Raw genomic sequence first — 25,304 nt, forward strand, 5'->3', positions numbered from 1 at the left:
CATATTATTCTTCAGAGTCCCTTTTTCTGCCCCCAAAACTGTAGACGCCTTTACATTTGCACCGAATAGATCGGAGGAAAACTGAAAAGAGGTGGATCCAAATGAACAATTGGTAATATTTATTGTAGGGAATAGTTGCTGTTCATGTTAGGGGAAGAACTTGCATCTTTCTCTACTTTCACTCATCTGTTTCTTTTATTCATCTTCAAACAGAGTGGAGATTTTTTTCCCCCTATTGTTTGAACTTCCACCCCTCCACCCCACATCGCCGATTCTTTGCTTGTCTCTCGCTGTATCCCTCAATCCATCCGCTTCCTTTTCTGCTATTTTTCTTTTATATACACGTATTCCCTTGGCATTTTTTCTGGTTTTCCCTCATTATAGCGACCTGCAGAAAGACTACATCTCTCGGCTCGGCTCGGCTCGGCTCTGCGAGGGCTGAGCCTGGATCAGATGTTTGCGAATGTGACAGTATGTGGGTGTGTTGCTGAGCTGGCTAAAAACAAGGGACACATCCTGCACTGCTTCCAGGTTTCCTTATCCTTTATTGTGTGTTGGATGCATTTGTAAAGAGATCTTTTTGAAGTAAACTAGGAGAGAATACAACGGCTCTCACTGCAACCCGTGTTATTAAATTCTACCCCTTGAAAACGGCCTTTGGAAGCTCTCAGCGAGCCGCCTTTAACAAAAAGCAATTTCGGTCACACATCTAGATTTCTGACACACGATATTCCTGCTGCATCTCTGCGTGTGTGCGCGCATGTGCTTTTGTGTGCGCTCGTGTGATCGCAGCCATATGTGCGCGCATTCCTGCGCCGCGCATAACATCAACACAGTCGGATGCCCAAACACAGAGGGAGAGATGCCGAGTCCGGTCGCCACAGAAACCAGATCCCAGCCAGCGTGCAGGAGCTCCCCTGGTCCAGAGCGTAAACATTTTCCCAGTTGTCATGGAGAATCGGAGTGTTTGCACACTTTGTGTTTCGTTCAGAACTTTTTCTCTGGCCCCCTTCGCAGCGTTTGCATGCGCGACATTGGCTGGGGGTCGTGAGAGGGCTGCGTGAGATGGTCCAGGGTTGTTGGTATATCAGCACCAGATTGCTGGGGGTGGAGGGGGGGTTATGGAGGGAGTATGGGAGAATTAGGTGGAGAAGAAGAAGAACTCTCCAGCAGATTCCACATGGTCTAGGCTGTAGAGGCTGCGGTTTGGAGAGCATCAGAGGACGGCTTTGTTTTTGTGCGTGGCTCTTAAACGGGGAGGGGGTGACTGGATCTGTTCAATAACAGTTTGTTCGCCGCACACTTGAACTTTATGATGAATGATTTCAGCTGCAGAGCGGCAAAGAGACTCAAACCGAGATGAGAACCTTGGAGATTTCAGAGCGCCTCAAACTTTTTCATGTTTTGTCACATTACAAAGGACAGCATTTTTATAGTCTGAAAACGGTGGTAGACATTTGAATTCAACCTCCTGTCTTTTTTAGCAAGCTCAGTAAGATTGGGTTTAGTACTAGTAAATAGGCCTAGTTTGTACATTGTCCCAACAATTATCGTGATAAACGATAATGTTGTTGTCTCAAGACTTTTTTCATGTAATATATTGAAGTTTTTATAAATAATTGTTTTTTAGTTTAGAGTTTTGGTCTGGATAAAAGGCCAAAACATATGAAAATGTATCAGTTTTCCCAGGTATTCCTGTGGACTAGGCTCAAGTTCTAAAATTATCTGTCCTCGTCTCAAGTCACTTGCTGCTTCAAACATCTGATAAAACTTAAATATGAATGCAGATGTAAACATGTCTGAAAACTTCCAACATGCTGCATCAAAGTCTATGATTATAAAGTGACAAAATGCAGGTCAACTGTAAATATTCTGTTTGTGGAGTCACAAACTCCTCTCAGGGATTGCATTTTTGCTCGTCTCCTTTCCTTGTCTCTCTCCTCGTTTTTGAAGTTGATGGAGGCCAACAACAACAACAACACTGACCTAGGATGTCTTTTTTTCTTTTTTCTTTTATCTAGCTGCAGCCAAACTTTTAAGTTAGCCAACTCCTAACATCCCCGAGACATGCTTTGAGATCGGCAAGGCCTTCGGAGCCGCTGAGCACACTGTGCCTCTCTTTCTGAGAAGCCGCTGGAGCCTATGGCTACGGCTTATTTGCTCTGTGCAATGGGCTGCCAATGGGCTCCTCTGTCTGACTCCTCTGCCAGAGGAGATGCAGCCAGAGCGTTTTCCCTGGTAGGTCTGCTGTTTTGGGCCTTATGCTACTCCAGGTGTGCGTGTGGTTTTATGGAGGGCGTGGGGGGCGCCACAAACTGTAGCCAGGTGTGGAAAGGAGGATACTCTGAGACCCAGACAGACCTCAGAGCGCACCAGACATTGCCCCTACATCACTGCCACACTTTTTCAACTCTTGCCCCGCTTCTTTGCCAAAGTCGATAGCTGCTTGCATTTAGATTTTGTCTCAGTAATGGTGCTTTCACACCAGACCTGCTTTCTTCACTTTAGTCAGACTGTAGTTTGTTTGCTTAGAAAGTCCCACTGATTTTGGGGAGGTGTGAATGTGTAATCGGACTCTGATGCAAACCAAAAACAAACAAACTCTGGTCCGCTTGAAACTTAGGTGTTGGTTTGGTTGAAGTGAACTCTTGTGCGGGTCAAATGCCGGTTGAATCAGAGACCTCTCACAAAGCAGGAAGCAGACTATAGTGCAAGGCATTCTGGGTAAATACAACCAAAACAAATGTGCATGTCTAGCACAAGCTGGAGAAATGGCTACACCAAAGACAAAAGAGAAATTCTTCAACTACTAAAATATGATACCGCTTCATTTTTTTGTTTACATTTTGTGAAGAAGGAAGTTGCACTTAGTGTCTTCTTCAGAGGTTTTCATGATGTTTCCTTCAGTGGTTCTTGGTGCAGTGTCCCCCACAGGCAAGGAGAGGGGCTTTAGTTTCGTTCGTTTGACACAGTGCAATTTGAAAAAGCAGCTGAAAATGTACAAAATATTGAAGTTTTGCTTCCCAATTGAACCTAGTCTGTCAGACTGTCAGCTGTGAAAATACCTAAAACCACGAACACCAGCCCATTTTATTGATAATTTACGTAAAAAGGAAAACGAGTAGCAGATAACTGGTTCTATTTTTACTCTTTTTTTTTTCCCACAAATAAAATCAAGTGTGGAGTGCTCTTTTCTTGTAACTCCCCCCTTTTACTCTAATTGCCATATAAAAAACTCTGTGAAGCAAAATTGCATTTCATGTGTGTTCACTATGAAATCCAAGGTCTTCCAAGTTTTCCCAATGTTAAATGAAGATGGACTGAAAGAAAAATGGCTTCATTTTCTGAGAACATCATGAGCTGCTTGTGAAGTAGTTTCAACAAAAGACAGCATCATTACAGCAACGTGCTATAAAGCCTCTCTAAGAGCTATTTTCTACACTGCTGATTTTAGAGCTTTCCTAAGACAATGCCAAGATATAAAGCTTACAGTAACACTCAACTGGGGGAACTCTGGGTTTTGGTGTGGCCTTTGTTTTTTGGCTGTTTCATTGCAAGAATTAAGGCAAAAAATCTGTTTCTATTTTCCAACGAAGTGAAAAAAAAAGTATCCGATTCTGAGATATTTCATTTTTTCATGCATTCCTTTTAATTACCCTGAAGGACAATATTACAGTGAAATTAATCAAATGCAATAAAGCATAGCATTGTTTTTTTTTTTCAAAGGGTATTGAAGACTAAAGTCTCTGACATGAACATTCAATGGTAAAAAAAATATACATACTTTCTAATAAGTATGATGATTGTGAAACTATAAATAACAGACCTTGCCAAATTTGGACAGTGACTCCCCATTTCTACTAGGGAGACATTTTAAAAACCGAAACATCCACTTTGAAGCCAAAAGAAAAAAAAACGTAATTCTGAAATGTATATCTGAACTTCTATCGTATCTTGAAGAACCAATGAAAATAAATCATTTCACCTCTTTCCTCTGAAGATAATGCTATTTGCCTACAGGGTTGTGTAAGGCTGGATGACAAACCATAAAACTAAATGTAATAACTCAACATTCGTGGGATATTTCAGTACAAGTAATAAAATATATAAACCTCTAAGGCATCCCCCGAATCATCATCTATGGGGTCTCTTCATGATTCAGCTTGTCTACCTTAAAAAAACATTGCAGTCAGGGCAGAGATGGTTCTTATTTCTACCTATCTCTAAATGTATCAGGAGATGCTGGACTCACTCGGTTGTTCCAGGCTTCTTGTTGAAATAAAGAATAACACCTGTAACAAAGCTGACTTCAAGGTATTTTTACACAACGAATCCACACAGAAATGCACATCCTGACTGAAATTTGTAGTTGTCAAGCTAATATGCTTCGTGCCTACATTTTCTCTCTCCTTTTTGCCATTCTGCTCTTCATAAGATAACACCGGGTGTTGTCAATTAGCCAGGCTACCGGCTCCCGTGGCTAATTTCAAGTCTGTTCCTTACCAGACATGCTGTCCATAGCTTGCCACCCATAGCCATCAATCAAATTAAGAACTCTTTTGACCATCATCTTTCCTTCTCTTCTTCAAGACTGATTCCAATTCATCTTTTCATCACGAGCTTAATATTAGCATCACATGTATTCAACACCCAAGATACCTGAACTCCATTTGAGGCAAAGACACATCCACATCCAAGGTGGATGTTGATTTTAACCAGGACTTTTCCTGGTTAAAATCAAAGGGAAAACCTTTGATTTTCTGTATTTGTTTGAGAAATGTGAAATGGAAATTCCTGAATGTTGGAAAAGAAAAAACACAACTTCCATGGTCCGTTAGGTGTTGGCCAAAGTACAGAAATGGTGGAGTGAGCCTCAATTGTCCTTTGACCATATATAGTCTTTGAGTGTCTCCACATAATTTCATATAAGCTTTTCCTCGTGTGCGCAGCGTTGTTGCACGACTTTCCAGAATGTTTTCCCACTGTTAGCACTGATTGCTAATTTGCTTTTCTCAGTCTTGCGAATTTCAAGCTGTATCTGCAAAAAAAATCAACATCCTGTTCTATCAAAGCTTCTCAAGATCCCAACCGGCTGTTGTGTGTTCGTGGAGACTACAGTAGCGTGCCTCGGCTAACTTCCCCGCTATTAGCCCGTTCTGTTCCGGGGACAGATTAGCTGCCGTGATTAGCATGACCTCTTTTTAATCATGGTGGTTCTGGCGCTGAGCCTCATTTCTTCCCCCTAATATCTCAGTTCCCCTCTATTTGCCTATTTCCACGAGAGGTTTGATCTTCTGCTTCTGCACTTTTAGCTTCTATTTGCTTCCATTGCTATGCTAGTTGACCTCTTCCTAACCTGTCAAGCCAGCACAATATTTGTGCTCTCTCTCCTCTAAAGATCTGAGGCCAATTAGTTTGCGGTTGGATTTGAACACATGGCTTCATGCAGATATATACCAGTGCTAATTTTTTTATGTTTGTGCTAATTTTGGAAGGAGAAAAGTGTTCTCAATAGTCTCAATGAATAAATAAATTATAGCTTTGGCAGCCTGGTGAGTGTATGAAAGGGATAGTGGGGCTGAGGAAGCGAATGAGTGTCTGCCTAATTAATGAGAAGTTAAGGAAGTGAAACGCTCTCTGACCTGTGGCCTCATTTAGCATACTCTCTATTCCATCTATCACTCACACCGTCTAAAGTCCAACCAGTCGTTTGGCTACACTATATCAGCCTTCAGCTGATTTAGTCTTATTTTGGTGATTTTTGCCCGTGTTCTGATGGTAGAAATGAAATGTTCTGGCAAGGATTAAATATTCTCATAGCATAGCTTTCAGATCAGTCAATGGCATTTCGTCTCCATTTATGTTTCTTATTTGTAGCTTGTTTAATTCAGTGTCATGTTTCTTTGTTACGTCTGAGCCTTATCTGTTCAGCTGGACAGCGTAGGATTTTTCTGCTTAAAGGTCGTAAGCAATCAACACTTAAAACCGCTTCCATATCCCATGTATTTCGAGTATATCCAGATTAGCCGCTTACAGAGGCTAAAGCTAGCAACTCGTCAAACAAAAAAACAACTTTTATAATGTTAAATCATTTTTAATCTGTAAAAACAGAGCTTGGTTAGCTGCTTCTTCCTGTTTTACTTCAAAAAGAAAGAAGGAGACAAAAAAGCAAAGTCTTGAATATAGATTTAGCACACTCCTGCCTCAGCATACACAGATTTTTTAGCCAATTATTTGCAGAGAGCATATCTTAAAGAAAGGGAGCTCAGGAAAACAGTTAGCCATAATGCTAAATGACGCACTTTTATTGGCTGGCATTTGCTAAGTGACATTTACTTCCCCTGGCACTGATTTGCTGTTCCACCAAAGTGGCGCAGTAGATGTTAGCTTCCATGGCAGGGCTAAGACATTTTCCACTGTGTGTAGTAATACACATTGATTACAATATTACAGTAGGTAGCTGTTGGCGTTTGTTTTTCAAGTATTAGCTGTTAGAGGGCGGCTTTGGTCTAACCCCCGTGAATACCGGGGTCCACTGTACAGGGTGTCAAGTTTTAACCGCTCACCTTTATAAATTGTGCTTATGATAATAGCTTCAACTTCATGGTGTTTTGTGAGGCAGACTTCATTTTGACAAGAAATAGTGTAAAATTTCAACACCCATTCAGAACTTATCTTTGATGCTTCATTTTCTTTCCATTTGCTTCTTCAAACTCCCCAATTCATGCCTGCATGCGTGTGTGCATGCGTGTGTGTGTGTGTGCTCAGACAGTATTCATACACACATTAGATCAGTTTCTGCTGGAGTCTTGTCTTCAGCACTGTTTGTGTATGTGATTTCTGTTCCCAGGGGTTGTTAAAGCTCTCTCACACTCAAAGGCACATGGACCATCAAGCACCTCAACTCACCAACAAATGCACACGCACACAGAGCCTCTCTCTCTAACTCTCACACACATACACACACACACACACACACACACACACACACGCAGGACGGTACATTTCTGTCAATTAGCATGACAGATTCAGCGCAGTATCCTGTCTGACAGACACATATCTGCAAATTCAGAGTCCTGACAGAACTTCTTAGCCTCGGGTGTTTCTTTGTGCTCGCATTTCAATGTCGATCTGGGTTCTGTGCTTTTTATTTAATCTACGTTAACGGCTCTGTGTCTGTTTTGTCAATCTGTCTATTGTTGACACAACTGGTCGTGTTGTGTAGATAACAGATGAACACGCCTTGGAAACATTGCATAGGGATTCAGAATCCATCAAATGGAGAGCTGTTTGAGCTGCCCTAGCCGGAGCAGTGTACTTTGTGCATCATTAAGTAGAAACTAAAAAGTATTTTTGCATAACTGCATTATGGTTTATTCCAAATTCATTTTTGTATTTGATTGCAGCAGTTAAGTTTGTTAGTTGTACAGGTTGAACTATTAAGGTTGTAAAGGGTTATATTCCCATTGCATTTTTTGAATTATTATTAGCCAGTTCTACAACTCAGCAAATAATGAAAGCCCAAGCAAAAACACAAATATCTTCACAGGAAGTTTATTTCAATGAAAATGTTGGCATTTTCATTGCAATGTCTTATCCTCACATTAAATAGTTGCATTGCTATACATTTTTTATTGTTGGGGTGAGTGATGAAGTCCCATGATTTTATGTAGCTCTGGTTTTATTGTGTTGGGGGGTCTGTGGCCCTGTTTCTGAGATGGCATCTTAATGATCGAGTGAAGACATATTAATAGCAGAATAACGATATCTGTCAGTTTTGGTCTGACAGATAAGTCTGCCGAAGGGCCATGACTTGAGCAAAGACAAAATGATGCACAGAGATGCATCATTTTGCATCTCTGGTAGCTTAAAGATAAAGCTAGCAGTAAATGCTACTTTGGTTCAGTTGATGGGTCTACTAGAAATGTTGGACAATGTCTGCCTCATGCTACTGTTAGAACTCAAGTACAATACATTGAGAATAAAAGATTTGCGCTCAGGTTGGTCTTCTTGCGAACATTCTAGTTTACACATGTAACCGGTTGGTAGCTAGCTAGCTAGCTAACATTCTTCTAAAAAAGCTACCATCTATAGAAACTTAAATAGAAGCTAACATCTTCTTAAGTAGAAGACGTTAGCTTCTATTTAAGCTAACGTCCTTAAATAGAAGGATTTTAACTAGCTAGCGTGTTGGTTTTGTGTTCGGTTTAAATACCAAAGGCAAACCTAGCAGGCTGGCTAGCTAATATCCTTCAAAGATGTGTATCAGCAGCAAGGTACCCTAATGCTGCAGTGAACGTCTTATGTGAAATCCAATACAGTATTAGAGAAAACCACCACCCATCAGACTGGAAGTGAACTTATGAACTTATAACTCTACACAGCTTGGGTTTTAAGAGACGTGACATTGAGATGGGGGAATAATTATCACCTAACCAGGCATCCATGTTGTCAGGTTTAAAGGAAGAACATCATGCTGGAAGTCATCTGGACAAAAAAAAAAAAAAAATTTTATTGCATACTTTTGATTCTTGTGTGTTCTGTAACAGGACTGCAGCGCAATGTGGCATTGAAAGAAGCCGGTCACCTTCTTATGGTTGCTCATAAGAACATACACACAGTGTGAATAGTAAAATAATGTGGTCACCTACATACAGTCTTTAGAGCAACACAGTTATAACTTCATGACAAAGAAGCATAAAAGATGATAAATTGCCCGTCTTAAATCAGCCTTTACAATGACAGAATGCACGTCATAAAATTACGCTGCAACAATTAGCATACGTGAAACTCGGCCAGCAGCTACTGTATCCATCCGAGGTGCCTGGTGGTACAGTATTGTCTTCCTTCCTGCTTTCTCGCTGACTGGAGAGGTATTTCCTTAAATTGCATCACTGAGCTCGTCTCTTCTTTTTAGCTTTCACATGCTGGCCTGCTGGCATTTAACAGGATAGCAGAGTATCATTTTCTGCTCCCATCATGGTAGATCAGAGGCTTATGACTCCCTACAGGTAAAAGATCATCTCTGGTCACGCTCCGCTCCTCTCTTCCCGTTGGACGCATGCCACCCCCGAGGCTGATGGTTTGAAAAGCCACAGATGGAAGAGGTGTACAGCGAAGGTGACAAAGCGGGCTTCCAATCGCGAGATGAGAAGTCACATTCTCCTCGGTCTCTGCGTCCCACAGCGCTTTTTGAAGCGAACGTCTCGGCCCATCACAAGTCTTCAAAGTTCCGCTTGGCGTTTTGCGACAACTCTGCCTCGTCGCCTCGGCTGCAGACTTAACAGCAACCGAAATGCGACTTCCTAATTCTTCCCCAACGAAAGCCTGCGTTGCTAAGCAACTCGCAGCCCGCAGTTGCAAGATACAGGGGTGCTTCCTAGATGATGAGAGAGATGTGTGTGTGTGTGTGTGTGTGTGTGTGGGAGATGAAATAGAAGTACAACTCGAATATAAAATCGCACAAACCGTCTGGGTCTCTGAATCCACACGAGGGCATTCTGGACGATAAGCAGGATTCCTTCTGGCCACGCAGGATAAAACGAGATCGTATAGTCGCTCCTTTTCTTTCACGTCTCTCACATAAAAATTGATCTCTTCCCATAATTCCTCCTGAGAGACCCCATTGTGTCAGTGTGATAGTTGGTGGATTGTACGCATCCATATTCATGAGCAGGGAGATGGGAAAACAAAGTTGCAGTGTTCCATTTTATTTTATTTTTTTGGTAAATGGATAGCATCTTGGAGTGAGGGGATACATTCATCAATAATAAAAGATGATAAAAGTTTAATGGTGTTTACCCCTCCTTTTCCACGCACGGAGAGTTGTTTGGTCAGTTATCTTTCCCCCACTACCCTTCCGCCGATACATACCCGTACACACCACATTGCAGTGGAATATACCGTATAAACTCCATTATGAATGAGAGTTCAGCCTTATCTACTTTGCTCGCGCCTTCTCTTTTTGCTTGCCTTCCACTTTTTGCATTTCGCCTGTCGATCCCTCAGTGTTTGTTTTTTTTTCTTTCCTCCTCCCGAATGCTCAGTATCACACCTTCCCTTCCCTCACCCTCCCCACATCCATCCTCCCTTCTCAGCTCTCCGGCCCGATATTTGCCTCCTCACCAGCCCCTCACCTTGCTCCCTTCTCCTTCCCTTTCCTTTCCTCCAACCCCCTCCTCTCATATGGCATGCACTGATACAGCCAACACAACAATATGCCACTATTTTCCTCCACCTCCTTAACTCCCCAGCTCCTGACTCAGGGCTGCTTTTAAGCCCTGTCAGCGGGCGGTTTGGGATACGCTGCGTTACACCAGCAGGATTTTCCACGCAGTTAGCTGTGATGCTTTGCCGTAACACGGGGGGGCTCGGAGGCGCTCCTCCTGGCATTCCTCCGCGGCAACATATTTACAAGCTCAAAGCCCCTGACAGAATTTTGATGAAACATCAATTTAACATCTGTTGCGGTACACACATGCCAGTATGTCTTGCTGGGTTGTTTCAGGGGTGTTTTAAGGACAGTCCAACATGCCCTGAAGATTACTGCATTCAGACTGTTAATGAGCTTGCTTCTTTAAGGGCGGGACGGGTTTGTTCAACTCAAACTGAAAAGTAAATGTTTACAACTAAAAGTACAGTTGAAGGGGCAGTATTTTGTATTTTCCAGGCACATGGTGCTACTTTATATCACAATCAAATAACTATATTACTTTCAGTTGTTATACAGTTTGTCTCAACAAGCAGTGTTTTTGAGACAGTCTCAAAAAGTACAGAATACAGTCATTTCAAAACGAGCTCCAGTCACTCTCTGGATATTATTGGCTCATAAAAAGCCATTTCATAACATTATTGGTCGAATGCGGTGCCATTCAAAAGGGGGGCTCTAGGCTGCCCAATAAAAGAATCATTCAGGACACCGGCAGAGTTTAAACTCTTAAATCTCAGCCCCGGAGAGTACAATGGAAAAACGGCACACGGACATTCTGGTACATTCTGGTGTTTCCATCACAGTTTTGTGAAATATGTTTGAATTTTGAAAAACTGCCATATCCTAGCTCAAGACCTTTTTTCAAAAAACATGAGTTGTTTTCTAAATTGGCATGTTTCCACAAAGCACATTTCTTATTGTATTTTCAATTTGCGCAACTATACAGTCAGTGGAAACGTAGCCGGTGACAAAGCTCTGCTTTTATTGTGCTGTTCACACTTGCTGGTGATTAAACACTTTTCATTTGCTTAATCACTGGTGATAGATAGATTATAACATTGAATAAAACTGATTCTAGAAGATTTGTGAAGTGGAATTGTAAGACAGTACATTAAAATAGTTGCTTTACTGCAAGAAATCCCTTCGATGGCTCCAAAACGGCTGTTAGAGGAAATGCTGACAATAACATTGCTCCTTGTCTTAGTACCATGACAGCTAGACGCCAATTCTTCCTCTCCTCAGGGAATGCCGAAAACTTTATAAAGCCCCAAAAGCTCCACCACTTCATGTGATGGTAAGCAAAACAGGAAGTAAGATAGTCAAAGACAGCTGCGTACCGCTCCTCACCTGTCAATCCCTCCGTTCTCCAAACCCTTCAAAGGGCTTTGTTGGCTCTCACCTTTCACTTTTCTATCCGCGCTGCCTTACCTGCTATTATTATGGAGGTAGGGCGACGGAAATAAAACTTTTTCTTCCAGAAAGAGTGCTGAACATGCCATAAAAGGGGGTGGTGGGGGACTAAAAAGGTGGAAACTGAAAGAGGAAGGATGTTCATGAAATATTGAGTGTGACTGCAGCAGCCCTTTGTAATGTACTATCTGTCACTGTCATCCGGCATAAATGTGCACATTTCTGCTCGTGGATTGGCTTGAATTCACTTGGCTGTGCAGATGTTATGTCCAGTCCCAGATACCGGTTACCAAGAAACCAGTTTATAGAACTCATTTGAAGGCTCAACCATTTCAGTCCTCGAAGAAAAATGATAAAGATTCATCAATCTTGATGTTTCACTAGATGCCCATTAACTTTTTCCTATAAGCTGTAAGGCGGTGGGTGCCAGTCAAAAACACTTGCAATACAAGTTTCACTGAAAGAAATTAGTGAGAAATGTGACAATGGCAGCAAAAAATAAATAAATAAACAAGACGACCCAGTTTGCATACTCAGTGTTAGAGTTCACATCTGAAAATGTAGATTCTGAACAAGCGAGATGATTACCAGGTTACCAGAGCATGGAGGCATGGTTTACTTTTCCAAAGTCGTCTCAACAGATGTATTGTACAACCTGCTACAGGCTAAAAGTGCCGTGTTGACTGATCCAATCAAAACAAAGATGCTCAGGAACCTGTTGAAATCCTGATGTTTTCAGCATTATGTGCCAAAAAGTCAGTTTCTCTTGAACTTTTCTGATAAATTTTTCCTACTATTTCACAACTACACACTCTTTGTGTTGGTCCAACACATGAAAGATGTTCTCAGCGATGGGGGAGAAAAAAACCCCCAAACACCTGATTCAATTTCTTACCTGAGAGAATGAATGAATAGTAAAAATGTTTTCAGCGGCTTTTGGTAAAACCTTATCATCTTTGGCGAGAGGCGAAGATTAAGAGGACGACTGTTTAAAAAGCCAAGACGTTGTGTGTGATGAAAGGGGGTGGAGAAAGAGACAAGTGCAGGACTGCGTCCGGCGAGAGTTCTCAAAAACACAATGAATGATAAGTATTCAGAGCGGCTCGCCGGTATTGATTGCCCTTGTACAGTTTCTACCTGCTGAGGATTCAACCGTCAAATATTATGAAAAAAAGAAGAGCCGATGCTAAAGACTGGACGAGCCCAGTCTTTAACATCCAACTTTTCCGTTACCTTACTTCACTTGGCTTCAGCCTCCACTTGCATCCTGGTGGACGGTGAGATGAAAATCAGAGGAAATCCGTGGCAGAACATTAAGCTAGCTCTTTGTTCTCCCTTCGTTAAACAAGAAGAAAGAGGTTTTAATTGTGTGCGTGTTTTTTTGCGTGTGCGCAAGCATGACGGAGCGAAAGTGTGAGAGAGCTGAGAAGAACCCAAGAGAGCAGAACACGGAGTGTGTTTTGAGGTGCTGATTAGCTTGATAGTGTTATTTCTGAAAGTGTGTGTCTGTGGGGAGTGGAGCGTGCAGCCGTCTTGCTTTCGGATTTTGACAGAGCATATCCCTCTGCATCTTCCTTGTAATGGAATCCATCCCTCGGGGCGTCACCACTTGTTGGCATGCTGACACCCATGAAGGTGTGTGTGTGCGTGTGTATGGGTTTAACAGTGGGGCAGAACACTTGGAAACACCCCGTTCTTTTGCTTAATTATAGACCGCCAGCTGGGAAGGCAGAGGAAGAGAGCGAAGGCAGGAGAGGAAGACATATTGATTAAATTAGTCAGATTATTCATATTTAATGCTTCCCTTTATCAACATATGTCTGCTTTAACCTGGATGCTTGTCTGGTAATGGGTCCATCTCATTCTCAGCATCCCCTGATTTACTGTATTTGCTGGAAATGTATTTAACTGACAGGGTCTCATTTCCACTTGTGAAACCAATTTACCTTTTTGGCTGAATGTGCCACTTTACAAATGTTGCTCATTTGGCTTTAACAAAACCTGGTGGCTGGACGCAGACTAAATAAGTGAAGTAGAATATTCTCTTCCTACCACCACATACTTGCTAAAATCAGTCAAAGTTATTATTATAACACTCTGTATCTGTTTCTCACTTCTTTTTTGAAGTAGTAATATAAGTAGCCGTCTTGCTTTGACGGTTAGCTCAACTATAGCTAACTGCGTAGTTACAATTCTTTGTGTCATGCTAGGTACAAATGTGAAAACAAAACACTGACAGAACAGCATGGTGTATTTGATTTGAAAAAACTGTAATGCTACCGCGGACGGCTAACGATGCAAGCTGACATCTGCTTTCAAGCTCTCTATTTGTCTTAAGCTAAATGGCTAACATTAGAAAATGTAGACGTTATTCGATTGCTTCTGATTTAAAAATCTATAGCACTTAGACTGATGAAAGCTTAACTGGGTAATTCTACACTGAACTGAAATCTATAGATTTATTTTGGAGACCTAGAATCTGACTTCTATGATTCTTATATGAAGTAGTTCAATCTGGACAAAACCCTTCTAACATTGAACACATGAACACTTAGGAATTGACTAGTAAAAACATAGTGAAAAACTGTTACATGACTTTTAAATCAAGTTCTGGGCAGCTGAAGGTATTTACGGGGGTCATTTTCCTCACATCAATCTTTTAGATCATTAAATGCCTCAGTGGTGAATTTATCTACCCCTGAATTCTGCTACAATACAACATAATGGCTCATTTGGACTACTTATAATTCAGTGGAGGGCTAGCAAAAGGCTAGCTGACCCATCTTCGGAATGGGTTAGCGAGATAAACGATCATGTGGTGGCTAATGTGGTAAAAGACCGGCAGGTCATTTTTCCTCTTGGCCAGTGTGCTCACATTTACCTTCCTCTATGACTTTCAGGTCACACGTCACACACTCCGACACACACGCAAAAGGATGACAAACTGTCTATTGCGCCTAACCTTATTAACCAGGTTGGGTGCAGACTGCAGCTTCAGTAGCAATCTATAATGTACGGGATAAATGTAGGTGTGCAGCTCTGATGTGTGTGTGTGTGTAGTGTTAACCTCCCTTTTCTTTCTATAACCGACTCATTCGTTTGTGTCACAGTTGTGTTTAAGCTCTTCCACGTCGACCCCACGTTGACTGACATTATCACTATCGAATTTGTCCCAGTTTCTTAGCGTGCTCCTCTGTTGTGTCTCACATCGTTTTTTATCTGCTTATTCAGTTCCCTCCCCAACAATTTGATCATTTACCAGCACGCCTGCCTAACAGATCCTTGCCCAACGGTGCAGAACGGGAGCAGTGTCAGCCACAGGTGGGTTTCTTCCTCCTGCTTCCCCCACCCCGTCCCGACTCTCCTGTGGCTCATTTTGCTCTCGAAAACAGTTTTAGATTTCAAACCATACCGAAAGAGGTATCCGCTTGTCAGGTGAGGCAAGCATAATGAGGTCGCTGGAGGAAACGCATCCTTCTGTTTGCAGCTTGTTGTCTCTGCCTGTTGCTGTTGTCATCCTGCCGTGTTGCCTTCCTTAACTCGCCCTCCTCCACATGGTTCGAACGAGCGTCCATGTTGGTGATCCTGCTGAACTGCGTGACACTGGGCATGTTTCATCCCTGCGAAGACATCAACTGTGACTCTGAGCGGTGCAAAATTCTACAGGTAAGTCCCTCACTGTGAGTCCTTTAAAATGTTCTTTCACGGTGATTTGGTACTGGTGCAAAACAATGATTTGCTATAAAATATCTCCCATTGTGTTAGCAAACACTGTAGAAGAAAACAAGCTGGCCACCATCACATCAGGGCCCACTGTCCTCCTTGATTTAGATGTCCTTTGAAAAGGAATGAGTCATTAAAAGTCTTCTGCAGACCTCAATGGCATGCTTAGGAAATAGGTTATAGGGCTAGGGTTAATCCAATCATTTGTATGAAGTGTGATGGAGTAGATAATCTCTAAGATATGCAGGACAGTGGCTCTGGGAAACGGGGTTGGGTGGTTTTGCAGAGCGGCTCGGGATTGGCGAAAGATGGAAGAGACCTTTGGCTGAAGGGCCTTGAGACAGAAATATAAAACAAATAATGAATTCCTCCAAATTGTTTGGAACATCTGGAAAATCTATTTCTTTCATATGAAAAGGTAAACGTTTAAATTGATGCATCCATGGTTCTTTGGTCGGGGGAGTCTTTCTCCCCTCCCCTTCATCCATAGTCTCTGTAGTTCTTAAGTCAGTAATATTTGACCTCCATAGCCTCACAATCTAAATGTTCCCTTGGTCAGTAACGTCTCTCCATCTTTGCCTACACCCTGACACCAGGAAACTGACATTTTTATCAGATGCACTAGTGGCTTCCTCTACAGCCTTGGGCTTTTGTCCACAGATTCAGTGACATGAAGACCAAAATTTTGGATCTGTGACCAGCGAGCTTTAACCACATAAGTGACCGCATGAAGCTGTAGTCAACTCTCAAAACATGAGTGTAGAAACAGAAGTCAACAAACTGAATATCTTCACCTGCTAATCAGACAAGAATGGGTCACCATGAGGAATACAAAAAGCATAAAAAAGGCTAAACAGGCTAAATGTAGGTCTTTATAAAAGTTTGATAAATTTGCCAATCAAAGTGTATGTTCAGTTTACCATAAAAATTCCATGGGAATAAAAGGCTCTCCCATTCCCAAACCATAGATGTTTGTTTTACCACCCAAAGCGTCGGCCATGACCGTAAGCAACAGAGGCTTTACCACCTCAAAGCAATCTCCCAGGAGCCTGTTCAGAGCAGCAGTAAAGGCCCCCTTGATTTCCTCTACGGTGGGACAAATTATGTCTTTTCAAGCTTGACCTGACATTTCCCATAGTGCTACTCCATTTCAGCAGTTTGTGAAACCCCTAGATGCCTGGAAAATGCCTTCGTCTGCGCCTCACACTACCACTCTAACACACGCCTCTTCAGACAAATTTGAGGTTATTCAGGTTTTGGGTTTGGTTTTAAAATATTTAAATAAATGCATAATTTTCAAAAAGGTGTTGCAGATTAAGCATTTGTTTTTAAGCATGATGCACGTTTAAATTCTGTCTCCTTTACGCTGATTGAAATCTTTTGACAGGAAAACTTATACTCGACCAGAGGCACAGGTGTAGAGTTCAAAAGACTTGACACTAGAGGACAGATTCACCTTCCAGGGGGACAAAAGCACTAAAGACACAACCAGAACTACAGTGGAAGAGGTTACGTCAAAGCATAGTCACACAGTGGCAGAATCATTACTGAAGGGTTGCTTCTCATTAGAAACCATGGAAAAGCTGGTGAAATCGATGGAGTTCTATGGATTCAGTACGTCAAGAAGGAAAACAAAGAACCTGAACATTGAGTTTTAAATCACAGGATATCGATGTGGTTTCATGTCCTCGTCGACGCCCAGACCTAAAGCACAATCTGTGGTACTCTGACCACAATCTGACGACGAATAAGAATGAATAAGAAAAAAAGGAACAATTTAAGCTCTGTGCTGCAAAAGATGCTTACTGCGTTGCCATGTAAATGCGTGCCATGTTTAGTTTTTCTGCCGTTTCGCAAATATGTAAAATGGACTTTTTTGAGATTGATATCATGGTGTAATGCCATTACCTCAGCAGTGGTGCCTTGATCCTTTCATGAATGTTTCACAAATCTTTTTAATCTCCCGTGGCAACCATTCAGCTGTAAAAAATGCCTGGATGGACCTAGCACTGCCTTTGAGGTGCCTTGAAACTTCAGTTTTCAAGCTTCCACCTCCCAGAGCAGCCCTCCCCCGCATCTCCCACACTCAGCTCCTTCAGACTAGCCAACAGCAAATAGCAAGCACATGTTGTAACAGCACACAGCACTTGCTACTTCTCATTGAAATGCTGGTAGAAATGTTGTCAAAAGGTTAATAGAGGAGCCATGTTGTGATGACTTCCTGAAGGAAGAGCATTAGTTCCTTAAATAGACAGAGGTCCAATTACAAAGTGTTAAATTATGAAGTCAGAATTCTTTAAATCATATTTGACATAGACAGCTTTTTTTATAACAACTGAAGGTAGTACAGTTACTTTATTATGCAAAAAAAATTGGCACCAGGTGGATGAAAAACGCATATTAACCCTCTAACAAAATACAACAAGGTTTGGCGGTTAAGTGTGAAATAAATGTCTAAAGATACTTTTGCAAACCACTGCAGCTGGACCTTTGAGAAGTCATCAGCTTGGAATATAAAAATAAATGAGCTGGTAATGAGCTCACTTCTCACTTGAGATTTAAATTATTATTTGGTGAAAGTAACGACATCACACATGATGAGTCTTTATTCAATAAAACAAGTACCACCAGCTGAAAACCCTCCGACTGCGATGAAGCAGACAGGCACACATCCAAACTCTCCAAACGCGGAACGGCATCAGGCATGCCAAACGTCAAAAACTCCACGTTTCAATGGCGCATCGCAAGCCCATGCATGCGTTGTTCAAACGAAAGCGAAACAGGGGCTCAGAGAGAGGGTGGGAACTCCAGAGGGAGAACTGCTCTCCGAACGTTTTCCAGCATTTCTGACCTTTTCACAGTCCTCTTCTTTTTTCATTATCCAAGATGGAAAACAAACAATAGAGTCATGTGCGGGGGCGTTGCCATTCATTTGTCAACCTTCTTTAACACCATAAAAGCTAATGGAGATACACTGATGCTTGTACTGTGAAATACAGAGAAGGAAAATAACTTCTGCATTGGGTGAGGGATCCGAGCGGCGAGGCGCGGCGGGGCGACATCAGCTCTCTCCAACGCCGTTCGTCTTGTGCGGTGAGCAGACAAGGTGCTTGCTAAGTGGCTCCAAATAGATAGAACTAAGTCATCCTATTTTCTCGTCCGCTGACTCCGAGGAATGAGCAGCTTCGTCCTAAAAAGAGAAGCCTCTGTCATTTGGGAGAGAACAGACCTCCCTCTGCGCACTTTTTTGGGATTAGATCGAATTTTTGTGGTTCAAACGTTTATAGTCTTTGACGCATTTTAAGTCGAATGTTTATTTCAATCTTCTACCTCCAGAAGATAGATGCATCTACTTCCATCTCCTTTACCTAATATGGACTTGTATTTTGAGAGGAAAGAAAAAAGGCAAAGCAAAGAAGAGGAAAGGAAAGGGACGGCATGTAGCATAAAACAAATCAAACAAATTAAAATCAAAACTCTTTCGAGAGAACAAGTAGGAGGAAATTAAATGAGACAATGTTTAGCGGAGGAAAAGAAGAAAATGGAAAAAGAAGGGGAGAGGATGTAAATCAAACAAGAAGGAAAGCAGAACAGAATGAGCAAAAGAAGGAAACACAATGAATAAAGAAGGAATTTTGGAAGGAAATATTTGCCAAGACGACTTTGAAATGGCAAATTGGACAAGGAAAATAGTGAGTTTGCAGGAACAAAACATGAACAGAGTAGAAAGAGCAAAAGCAGTTAAATTAATGGCTAGAAGAAATAGACAACAAATTGAGAGAGGAGAGAGAATAAACTGGAAAAATGCAGGACAGATAATGGAATGGCAACAGATGGAAAAGAAAGATATAAAGAGGAAAAAAATGACAATCCATCCGAACACAGTTTTTAATTTCTCTGAGATTAGCTTGCAGAGACAACAGGTCTAGAAGGGACATGCAGAGAACCTTCTCCCCAGCTAACTCTCCAGCTCACTCTTGGAGATCCCAAGGTATTCCCAGGACAGAAGAGACATACACCATCCTTTTTGTTCCATCTTGGACTTGGGGTTTCCTCCTACTGGGACATGCCCTGAAAATCCCCAAAGGCCAGGTTCATCAGGTTCATCTGACTCCTTTCAACACCAAAGGACAGCAATTCTACTGCTTTTAGAGAATCCAGAGAATACAAGAGTTTATTGATCAACTAAATCATCATTGGCAAAGCTCAATGCAGCATTGCAGAGACTCGTGAGCTTGATGCCAAGAGGACCCATCCATCTGTTGTCTGTACCCACTGGTCCTTGAACCTCCAGCAGTCACTGGGCAGGAGACCAGGTATTCCCTAGACAAGGCGCCAGACCATCAATGGACAACATAATGACAGACGGGACAAACCCTAAGGACAATTTGGATAGATTTGACTTAACATTTATGTTCTTGGACTGTAAGAGGAAGGCAGAATACCTGGACAGAGCCCACACAAACACAGGGAGAACACACAAACTGCATGCAGAAAGACCGCCAGGCAGAAATTTCAACCTAGGACCGTTGTCCGCAAGGCAACATCTCTACCAACCAGCTCCACACCAAAAGACTGAAAGGCAGACACAAAAGGAGCGACTACTTAAAAACAAGGAGTGTAATATGACAACATTGAAGGAAAGGAAACTCGTTGAAAGAAAAGCTGAAAATAGGGGGTTGAAAAACAAAGGAAGGCCTGACGTTAATAGCAGTTACAGTCGCAGTGAATAACACACATTATCTCTTCATTGTGGCAAAAGTTAGTGAGTGGGATCTAATAAGCAGCAGGAGAACAAGTTTTCCTCAAAAGTAATTTCTCTACCAACAACCACAATGATATGAGTTTACAGATTAATTGAAGAAAGGGGTTGAGGTGATGGATGGTCTGAACGTGGGGATGTATCAATGAGGAGGCTGTGGGGGGAACTCCTGATAAAGGTTTAGATGGTGGTGACTCAATGTGGGGGCGCAGTGTTCAAGCAACAGTCTTTTCTCTAATCACACCAACGTCCAGATGGAACCTGGAACAAAGAGGAGTGGATGAAGAATGAGAATTGAAAGTAGGGATGAGGGCGATGGAATGAAGAGCAGGAGGAGAGATGAGGTGCTGTCAGGGAGGGTGGGTTTGAAGGATCGTGACGGACAGTGAAGGACAGGTGAACTGATTAATTAGACAGTTGCATAATTTCATCTGCTCCCCAGACTAATTTTAATAAGTTGATTTCATGTGTTCCAAGTAGGAACAATAGGCAAGCATAAGGATTTGAGTGAAATTGACATTAACAAACTTGTATGGTGAGATGACATCTCGAAAACTGCAGCTCTTGTGAGAGCCGAGGAGTTGAGGTTCAGATTCTGCTGTAGCTACGGCAGCCCGAGCCCCTCCATGCTCTCTGACTTCTCTGCCCCGGGTTATGAGATGTGATTTAATTTGGCGAGTCTCTCCTGCGGAGCTCAGATGAACTCGTAGCCCAAAGGTTAAACACACTGTTAGTAATTGCCCCGCTTCCTCCATTTCAATCTCGCTGTCATCTATAGAGATGATAAAGGCACACGACCTACACACACTGTTCTGTGATCTGTCTCTCCTCACAGATCTAGCTACCACCTAATTCATGGACATGGGCTCTGTTTGTGCTTTGATAAAAACACTACAGTGGAAAAAAAAACCTGTGTTCTAAAAAGGTTACGACAAAAGTGCTTTGTCAACTAACAAGTGGTCCATGAAAAATGTAGTAATTTTGTTGAAACAATTTGCTCCACATTCTAATATTTACAATACATAAAAAGTCTTTTGAAAACCCACTAGTCTGGTGCAACTAATGCTTCACCAGCACTTCATCACTGTTAAATATGTCCATGAGACTTTCAGTGAAAACCAATTTTCAATAGATTTGAAATATTCAGACCGTAAAGACCTCAAATTGATTTTCCTGTTAATTTCCCAGGTTTTAGCCTTTGGTCACCCTGGAGTTGACAATTGCCCGAATCGTGACCATTCTGTCTTTGGCTCCATCCAGACGATAGTTTTCCATCGTCTTCAAAGTATTTTCTGGTTTTAGTATCCATTTGAAACTGTCATTTTCGTCATTTTCTTTTTGCCTTTCTTTGCTCCTCCAATCAACCTTTTAATCAAACTCCTCTGTTCTTTTGAACGCCGTTTTCAACAACCAGTTTAATTTAGATCTTGAAAAACCAGCACACTGTAACCAGCACGCACATTTTCTTCTCCTTTCTGGCTCTTGTTTTTTCTACTTTTGTTTTTGTTATTACAAATCTGATGACCTCACTGATTAAAACTCTCTACTGCAATTATTTCAAGCTCTTTCAAATAACAATTTCCCAACAGATTAATAACGACACGCGTAACGATCGTTGGGTCGGTGGCTTTTCTGTTGCTCCCATGCACCCACTGGTTAATTGGCTGGAAATTAAAAAATTCGATTGAAACCGGTGACTGAACTCGGGTTGTGATGCTGAACTCTATGCAGCAGTAGACAGTTGCAGATTCTTTGTGGACATAGTCAGAGCCAGGAGTCGAACAGTCAATGTAAACAACCCATTTCTTAACACACTCTTCGATCTTTACAAGTCTTTCCGATGCCAAAAAGCAAATAAATATAGCATTACTGCTATGTTTTTCAGAGCTATAATCCTCCGTCTAACAGTTTATCCCTTTTGGCAAACAGACCTTGGATGTTGTGCTTGATACAGAAGACGACACATCAGAGAGCTCTGCAGTTTAGAGGGAAGAAAGTACAGGCATGAGCTAAGGTTTGACTGATAGAGAAATTTCAAAGAAGTGCCAAACTTGCACCGCCTCACTTTCTTTTTTCCCTTGTTTTTCTCTTTCGTTCTTTCTAACTTTTTACCCCAGAAGGACAAATTTCAAAGCAACATTCCTATCTGAACAGCAGAGCTTGTACTCCCCTACCACCCAAGCAGTGACAGTACAATGTGATGTCAGCCGAAAGCTAATAAAGCCGTTGTCAGTACTGTTTGAACAGAGGATTAGAGAGATACACCCAGAGAAGACAGTCTGCAGAGCGGGAACGCCGTGAAGAGGAGCCCCTGTGGAAAGCGCCGCGCCTCTAAACTTGCTTTTGTGACCTCACTGTGACGAAAATTGGCGGTGATTGAGCCCACAATATTATCTCCCCTCCACCTGTGAGAAGTGGATCTGGGCCTGAATGGCAGATTACAGTCAGCCTGGTCTATTGTTCTCGCCACATGAGGCGTTCACCGCCTTTACCGCCACTTACGGCTGTCCCCCCGCCCGCCTGTCTGCGCGCCCGTGCTTGTGCATGTGATGAAAGCACCTGACCCCAATGATAATGGCATTTAGACTTTGTGACAGGCAAAATTAGCATAGAGAGTGTCTGAGATTTATTTTTGGGCGAGGGCGCGGGAAGGGTTTTCACTGAATCGACAGCACCCGTTTCAGTCAAAACCCAATCTGTCAGCTGACGGTGTTGTCTGCATGGATGGCCTTTAATCCTCTCAAAGCCTTGGTGTTTTGCTAAAGTGTTAGAATTTTCAGATTTTGTCAAGCTGAAAGCCTAATTTCCAGTGAGTGTGTTTGGATTTTAAAATCAGACCAACATGTAGTAGATTAATTGGGAACCTAGAGAATATATGTGCATGATGTTCAAAATGTTGGTGAACCAACAGCATCAACAAGCGCAGTATACAAGTCTGATAAATTTATGGAGAGGCTTTTTTTAAGTTCTTACTAGCACTATTGGCCTTTATTTGCTGATCAGATAGGAGGTAGGTAGAGAGAGAAGAGGGGAAGGCATTCAGCAAAGGTCCCAGAGTCGGGAATCGAACCCAAGACTTTGCTGGGTGTCCTACAAGACATTTAGAGGGAGCTCTGGTCAGGTGACACCGAAGTGGAGCCTGCAAAACTACTCATGAGAATAGGACATTAATGACACACGTGATCAATATCAATAGAAAATACGTCCGATAGAATCTTCAATAGTTTCACTGAAGTTCGGTACAGAATCAAACAGCATTCTGGGAGATGTAGGCAATCTAACAGCTAGCTAAGAAGAAAAGACCCCAAGTCCTTTATAGAGAGGCACTTATTAGAATGTGTTTACAGCATGAACACAGAGATTATATTTCTTTGACATTCACTAATGAATGGATCATATTTATAGTTTCTAAAAGAGTACATTTTGCACTTTAATTGATTTGTAGTAATTTAAAGCAAAGTTTTTATTGCACTGTGAATCAAATGTAATTTAAAAAATGACTAATAAACCTTAAATGTTCTCATTTCTGCCTGACTGCTTGCGGTACAAGATTTGAATTTCTAACCTGCAGACAAATTACCTGGCTCGCATTTTAGAAAAAAGTCATTTTTTCTACTGAGATTCAATAAACATTCTATCTGCAGATGTGAAAGATGCTGGAAAAACCTGACGCTATTGTTCATCCAAAATAATTTCTTGTGAATAAAAGTATATTCAACTAGTATTGAGACCAGGGAAGTGGACTCGTAGTGAAACTCGTTCCAACTTTTCCTCCACAGCTCTACCACAACACACACAAAAATCAAATTTAAAATCAAATGTCTTGGAACACTTAAAGAAGTGCGGACAATTTTTTGAGGCAAAGGTCAAAAAATTGACCTTGACGTGTCCAGCTGATGTCCGCTTTGAGTAGAGTAAAGGTTGAGTACGCTACAGGGTGGGAGTCTGTACTGTTACCATGACTTGTTGGCGCTTGCCATGGCTAATTCAGAAATAGAAACAAATTCAACTGGACAGTCACAACTCAGACATGGTCAAGCTAATAATAATCTATTTGTGATCACCCTTTTCCTTTTTTTTTTTCTCCCTCCAACCATAGATGACAAGCATGCTTGTGTTTAGTCCGCCGGAGCTGCCAGACTTCACACTTGTGTGCCATGCTATATCTAATAGCTTTGACGCTCGAGCGTTTGACATTAGGGAGTGTTTAAGTGCTCTCATCCTTAGTGATTAAGAGCACTTAGAGCATAAAGGCTGCGCCCAGGAGGCGATGAGAAGGCCCCGCAATGTCAGCACTTCGCTTCGGCAACTCGCAACAAAGCACGGCTGATGTCTGTGCGCCTGGTCCGCACGTGTGTTTACCCTCGCTCTCAGGCAATGTGAGAGGGAATATGGGCGTTCACGCAGGAAGACGCATGAAAAGGGAGTTGTGTGAGGTTAGACGGCAGCGACATGGACGGGGGGAATGAGGTTTTCTGATGTGTTTTATCTGTCTGTGCTTACAAAATTCTAATTACTTGAACTGTTTAAAGTGTCGTTGCTTTTCAACCACAAGCTTTGATGTACTAGACTCAAATTTGTGCATCATTGTGAATGAGGTGAAGGAAAAAGGACAGAGATAGTAGGTTGGGGTTAACATCATGTTAGGGTGCATTCACACTCTAAAGACTGTGAAGTCCGGTTCGCTTAGTAAAGTGTGAGCGTGCAATCGAACTCCGATGCGAACCAAAAAAAACTAACTCTACACTAGATGATGTTGAAGTGAACTTTGGTGTGGTTCAAATGAGACTGCTCCCAAAGCAGGACGTAGACTATAACGCAAGGCATTGTGGGTAAAGAGGAAGAAATTCTTACAACCTCTAAAATCTGAGGCCACTCCAGTTTTTTACATTTTGTGAAGAAGGAAGTTGCTCTAAGTCTTCCTCAGAGGTTTTCATGTTGTATCCAGGTGGTTCCTGCTGCCAGGCGAGGCGAGGACACTAACAGGTTGTTCTATTAGTTTGTTTCTTTTGGCCAGCTGAAAATGAAAGAAATGTTGCAACTTTGATAGCCAGTTGAACCACGTGTAAAGGTCTACCACATGTGAAAATACCCTTAGGGTGCACGGAAAGAGTACACACCCTCAAGTATTGGCTCTCTTGTATGCAGTTTGCCGAAAGCTATGTGTGGAACACAGCAAACATGGTGTAGAAGTTGCTT

The 25,304-nt window shown here is 42.0% G+C and overlaps 1 protein-coding gene across 17 annotated transcripts in view; it reads left to right on the top strand.

Moving 5' to 3' along the window:
* Positions 1–25,304, top strand: part of cacna1g (calcium channel, voltage-dependent, T type, alpha 1G subunit) — a 237,074-nt gene that overhangs the window by 77,480 nt on the left and 134,290 nt on the right. For all 17 annotated transcript variants that reach the window (XM_055057671.1, XM_055057672.1, XM_055057661.1 and 14 more), the window contains one exon: positions 15,174–15,286. In XM_055057671.1, the coding sequence (XP_054913646.1) occupies positions 15,174–15,286 (113 nt within the window). The remainder of the gene's footprint in view (positions 1–15,173; positions 15,287–25,304) is intronic.

This window comes from Poeciliopsis prolifica, unplaced genomic scaffold (assembly GCF_027474105.1).
Source record: "Poeciliopsis prolifica strain line A6 unplaced genomic scaffold, Auburn_PproV2 SCAFFOLD048, whole genome shotgun sequence".
NCBI classification, from domain to species: Eukaryota; Metazoa; Chordata; class Actinopteri; order Cyprinodontiformes; family Poeciliidae; genus Poeciliopsis; species Poeciliopsis prolifica.